The 6,476-nt window shown below is 40.5% G+C and overlaps 1 protein-coding gene across 1 annotated transcript in view; it reads left to right on the forward strand.

Moving 5' to 3' along the window:
* LOC306913073 (GTP-binding protein Rheb-like) overlaps positions 1-2,603 on the forward strand; it is a gene marked incomplete at both ends in the record, with an annotated part of 10,950 nt that extends 8,347 nt beyond the window's left edge. The window contains 2 exons of the mRNA XM_079489594.1: positions 1,343-1,424; positions 2,511-2,603. Coding sequence (XP_079345720.1) covers positions 1,343-1,424; positions 2,511-2,603 — 175 coding nt within the window. The remainder of the gene's footprint in view (positions 1-1,342; positions 1,425-2,510) is intronic.
* Between the last annotated feature and the right edge of the window lie 3,873 nt (positions 2,604-6,476).

The raw sequence follows: 6,476 nt of genomic DNA on the forward strand, positions 1-6,476 counted from the left end.
AGGAGAGGAGAGGAGAGGAGAGGAGAGGAGAGGAGAGGAGAGGAGAGGAGAACTAGAGAGATATGGAGAGCAGGGTGATCAATAAAGCAGGGAGATCAAATCACAGCGGGGAGCAGAGGAGAGAACCTCTAAGAAAACCAAGAAGAAAGAAAAACACACGAGGAAAGATGAGAAGGGAAACAGAGCGTGACATTTAAGGAGATAGGGGGGGGGGGGGGGGGGGGCTGGAACAGAAGACGAGGAGGATAAGACAAACAGTATAGAGAAAAGAGCTCATCTGCTCTATGGTTTATTCTATTCTGTTCATTCCCTTCTTATGTTCATGCCAGCTACTTAAGCCCTAATTGTATACTTCCTTTTTCAACCGAATACACAGGACCAGTGGACCACAATTTTATTTTATTTTATTTTGCACATATGTAGTGTATCACAGTGCAGTACAAATGATATCATGGTATAATCATTTATTTATAATTTATAATTAATTTGTCTGATACACCCATGGACGAAAAGGAGCAGGAAGAAGAATAAATTCCCCGTAAGGAGCTTTTTGTGTTGTCCTTTTAGCCTAAATGTCCGACTGTATAGAGCGTCGCAGTCCCGCCCCCTTTCATGACAACGCCAGGCATTTCAAAAAGTATTTATTTAAAGACCTTTTAAGCGTCATACGAAGTCAACTCGAGTCGTGACAAATCATGACACAATATTGTGGACCAAACAAATAATTACAAAGAAGAAAAACAACAACAAAAGTTTTGTAACTTGCAGTTTTTTTTCTAATTTCTAATTATTTGTTCGGCCCAAAACATTGTGTTTATTGTCATGATTTGTCACGACAAGAGTTGGCTTTGTCCGCGGCATAAACGTCTTTAAATAAATACTTTTTGAAAAGTCTATGAGGAAAATGAACGGGGAATTATTTTCCGGGTCTCTCGAGGGAGGCAGGACTGCGACGTTCTATATAGGGCATAGCAGTGGCCGTGGTTTTCTGGCTCCACTGAAAAATCGCCCATTCATTTCTCCCATCGAGATTTACAAAAATATTTATTTAAATTATTTTACTCCCATAGAATCATGTCCAGGATCCTGGTGAATCATGACCATAACACCTTTGATTCTGTGAATAAAATCTAAATGAAAACGCAAAACAAAGGTTATTGATTAAATGTAGTATATCATATAATTAAATATTCATTTTCTTTTTAAGGTTTTATGGTCATGAGTCACCAGGATCCTGGACGACTTGGTTCTAGCCACAAAACCACTTCTTTGATTAGGCCTATCTTAAACCCCTTGTTTTATCGATTTATTTAACTTACTCCTCTCCTCTTCTCTCTTCCAGAGTGATTAGTTTCGAGGAAGGCAAGGCCTTGGCTGAGTCTTGGAACGCTGCCTTCCTTGAGTCATCAGCCAAAGAGAACCAGGTTAACAAACCAGACACGCACGCACGCACGCACGCACGCACGCACGCACGCACGCACGCACGCACGCACGCACGCACGCACGCACGCACGCACGCACGCACGCACGCACACATGCACACACACACACAGCATCAGATGAAGCAGAGTATCCATGGACTATGCTTAAATACATTACACCTTATAGGTTAATGGATTTCATGACACAAAAAAGGTTTTCTATACAATTCCAACAACTTAACCCTTGTTTTATCAGGGATTCTCTTTTCAATTTAGCTGATGGAATATAGATCTAGAAACATCTAGAACAATCTAGAACATTAATAAACAATAGGCTATATGGCAGCAATAAGCAATGGAGCGCCAAAACTCCTCCTCCCATGCAGGCCACCGGGGTTGAACTGGTTTCGTTCTTTTTGCCCGCCTAATTTTGAGCCAAATTAATTGGTTTAAATTCACTAAAAGTTGGTTCTGAACTGGAAGCAAGAAAAAATACTTCTTCTTGACCTGAAGTGGGAACCAATATTCAGATTAGAAGATGCAGATGTGACATAAACCATCATAAAATAATAAAATACAGAATGGAACCAGTTCTAGAACCAAAGTTATTTTGGTGGAAAAGGGGCCCCAGTGTCATATCAACACATGGCCACCCCTATATCCTTTGGAGCTACTAACATACTCCCTGTCTAGAGATGTAGAGATACATTGGTCCGACATGCAACAGTCTGACACATACGTGAGTCGGACACATGCGTGGCTGGTTAACTTAAGACTCACCCCCGACTCGCGTTGCCGGTTAAAACTCACCCGTGGCTTCCCTGTGAGTTTAGGGTTTGGGGTAGGGTGTCGGACTAATGCCTGTCGGACTGCCCATTCTGGGCGGGAACCCCTTTAGGTGTTCTAACCCTTCTGGACGGGAACCCCTCTTGGGGTTCTGTACAATATGTACAGTATTCAAAAATGACAAAAGAAATTGATGCTGCTATATAAATATTTGTTTTTCAGCTTTTTAGAATCGGCTTCAGTCCAAAATGGGTTAATACGTCGGAACAAACACATCACTCTGTGTACTTTGTGTGTTGCCAGACGGCGGTAGAGGTGTTCAGGAGAATCATCATGGAGGTGGAGAAGATGGAGGCGGGACAACCCCAGGGTCCAACGTCCTGCTCTGTGATGTAGTCGGTCGAGAGGAGGTCAAACAAACGCATGTCCAATGCAGACAGAACTGTGGCTCTGCCTGACTCAGCCTGCTGGACAGGAACCTGTATCCTCTGTTTAGAGGTGCACATTACAATAATATCCTCAGTGTTCATTTAAAGCAGGGGTCTTTAACTTTTTTTCAGGCCAATGCCCCCTTAGCCAAGAGAGAGGCAAAGCAGGGACCCCCTTTATACATACAGGGTGTGTTCGGAAATACGGATCGGGAATGTGCTCAGTATGTTTTTTGTGTGTGCTGGGCAGTCACGTCACAGAGCACACGCACACCCAGTGTGGCTTATGTACAAACGACCAGTTAAAACTGGTCGTTTTAACCAGTTAAAACATGGCCCAAGTTAAATGGTGAACACTTGTATGGTGATGTACTAAATGCTTGCCTTGTTAACTTTCGTCCCCGGGGAGCGCTCGAGGCACCGCAGTGACGCACGCACACTGGACAACCACAGTATAGGGTAAGGGTCGGTCAGTGCGGTCACTCAGCACGAGCGGGGCGCAGCGCATCTAGATTTTCGAATGACAATGCACCCTGTGCACTGAATAAACGAACGACAAGAGGGCACACCAGCACGCTCAGTGTGAATTTCCGAACGCACCCATAGTATAAAATGATGTTGCTTTTTTTTAAGTCTTCCATTCAACTTGATAAGAGGTTTTCAAAACGATCTCACCATATTTATCTGGTTGTTTCATCGATGTCTGTAGACTGTTGAAAGATTTGAAACTATGGGCTCCATCTTGCGCCACCCTTATCCCTTATCCCTAAACGTATTTGCAATTTTTTACTATAGCCGATCTACATCGAGACATTGTGAGCTTGTAGATCTATTTTAAATGGTAAAAATGGCACATTAGTTTAGGGATAAGGGTTAAGGGGTGGCACAAGATATAGCCCTATGGGCCCCATAGTCTCAACTTGGGAACTACATTCCCTAAACTTCTTTGCATTTTTTAACTATTTAAAAAATGTGTTCAAGTAGGCGATCTACATCAACACGTTGTGACGCTTTGAAGATCAAAAAGGTTTATTTTTTCTCCAAAATAGTGAAAAAGGCAAAAACGTTTAGGGATAAGGGGGTAAGGAACTGATGAAAATAAAAAATAAATAAAATAGAAGTATCTGCACACTGTAAAACTTTGTAAAGCTCCCAGTTCAGCCTTTATTATAGATCAACCTTTCGACACAGAGTCTTCATCAGTGTGCGGACTTCTATTTGTTATATTACCTTGTCCACTGTTTGGTCCTGCGCCTGGCATCCAGTAGATGTACCAGCTCTACTCCTCTACGGACAGAAATAGGGCCCTAGAGAGATTTGACTATGGGTTGCCTCCAAGTGATGTTGCAGCACTATAGCATCAGTGTTTTGTACATTATAAACATGTGTTTGTTTACACATTATCTGTGCTAATAATTTTGGATGTAGGCCTATCTGTCACAGAGAAATGTGTTGGCCCCCCTGTAGGACCCCCATTGGGGTCCGGGAAAACCCTGTTGAAGACCCCTAGCTGAAAGGATTATACGTTAACACAAATCATTAAAAGACAACAATTGCATCCACAGAGATTTTTAAAAGGCTGTGGATTTGAAATGTTGCAATGATTATGAGTGTGAAATAATCATTTTAATCATTTTGTCGCTCTGGCAATTATAGTTTTGTTTAATTCTGTAAGCCGTAAGCAGACAGATGCCATTATCCAAGTTGTGTATGGTATACCTCACAACAGAGATGTTGTAAAAGTCAGACACCTAGTGGCTGAATGTTGTCTAGTGCTCCTTTAACTGAGAGTGCACACAAACCAAATGGACCTGTCTGTCAAGGGTCCGTGTGTGCATTCTGTCTGAGTTTCAAATGGATACATTAACACTGAGGATTTTATTGTGTGGTCTTGAAACTAGCTGCATGCCAATTCTATTTGAAGGGCCTGCTCTGTTGTTTTCTTCAGATGTTGGAAGCCACTGTGTCTAACAGACAGAATCGTTTTAGTTTTCAACCATGTTAGCAAGTAATCTGTTGCTGCTTTTAGACCTCATACCTTTCGGCCAAAGTTGGATAATACCACCACGATGCCAGTTCATGCCACTGGTTTCAGTGAAGTTCGCTCTGATAATGTGCGTTCCATTCAAAGAAAGAAAATTGGTGACAAATTGGTGACATTGAATCAATCAAGAACATGTGTTTAGATAGTTATGTACAGTCCGTTCACACTTGAAAAGGCGATCCGTGTGGTAAAATCATTTTGATGTTTAAAATAGTCAGAAACCGACCAAAGGAATAGGATTTCATGGGTAGTTTCTTCAATCTCCAAGGCTCTGGATCAAACAGGAATATGTAGGATCTTTAACCACGCTTAAATAAAATGCCCTAGTCATTTTCCTAATTTGTGATAAACATGTGGGGTTGTATTAGTGTTAAATTATAACAGGAGATTGTGCTCCTATGTTATTCAATATACAGTATATAACTTGAGTGTAACAGAAGCATCCCTTCTTGTCCCACGGGTGATATTTGTTTTGATTTTGATTGGTGAATGAATTCTGAATTGGTCCAGGAGGTCTGTCTAGTAAAGTTTGGGTTGTGTAAATTTAAACCCAGGATAAAGAGTTAGTCCCTGGATAACCCAACCCAGTATGGTTTAACCTGGGCCTGTTGTCCAACAACCCTTTCCCCATACCTGATATATCACTCCTTTATTTAAAAACATTTTTATATGAGAAAATAAACGTATTTCTGTTTGTATGATTGTTCTCATTAAAGCTGTTATGTTTGACTAAAGAATTGCTCTCATTGCCGTTACTTATAGCAGATTAGTGATCAGTATTGATAAAGATATCTAGATAAAATCAACAATTAGCTGTGTGATTACTCTGGCAATATTAAATGAATAAATGACTTAATTTAATTTACGTAAACCACCAATATTTACACTGGATTTTACGGTAAAACAAGCCCAATGTAGCTTATACTAAGCAGGCAGAATCAGAATCAACCACATCACAGTTTTACAAATAAAAAAGTGGGTGGAATGTGTTTTGTGCATAGTTCCCATCGTATAATTTTCTTTCCAAGAAATAGGCTATACTGACATGGCAACACTGGACTGTGACACCTGAATCTCTGCATGGGGATTAAATGGTAATTGTTATTACCGGTAAGTGATTTGAATCTGCTTTTTTGGTTTCTGTCAGGTTGTGTTCCCACATTATTGTTGACTGATTTGATTCCTCAAATGAAGTGAATGACTAACAACAGGAATGATGCCCATAATAAATGACCCATCCCCTTTCTCCCAGGAAGCTCCTTGGGGAACTTGAGGACAGGGTTTCATGTGGTTAATGAATATAATAGCAAATATGCCTTTTCAAATCATGAACTCTGGACAGATACTCATATTGGTGTACTAGTATTTTATTAGTGTCGGGTAATTATGACATTGGAAAAACAATATGAAAAAGCAACAAAATCAACATGGTGAAATTTGAATCTACTGAATAACAAAAATAAAATACAGAAAATGAAAATCAACAAAGAAAACCGGTCATGTTGGGATTCTGTGCAGCTCAGATGGCTTGGTTATTGTACATCTAAATGTACAAGCAAACATTTGCTTGTGTCTGTTCAGATGTTGGGTTTGATTCAATCTTTGCTACAAACAAGCTTTTCCTCCTGAATGAGTTCTCATATGAATTTTGAGACCTCCACTTTGAGTGTAGCTTTTGCTACAAACTGTACAACTAAAGGGCTTTTCCCCTGTGTGTAACCTCATGTGTTTTTTCAGATCACTCATTCGACCACAACCTTTGCTACAAATTGTGCAACTAAAGGGTTTTTCACCTGT

This window comes from Electrona antarctica (genome assembly GCF_951216825.1).
Source record: "Electrona antarctica genome assembly, chromosome: 20".
In the NCBI taxonomy this organism is placed as follows: Eukaryota; Metazoa; Chordata; class Actinopteri; order Myctophiformes; family Myctophidae; genus Electrona; species Electrona antarctica.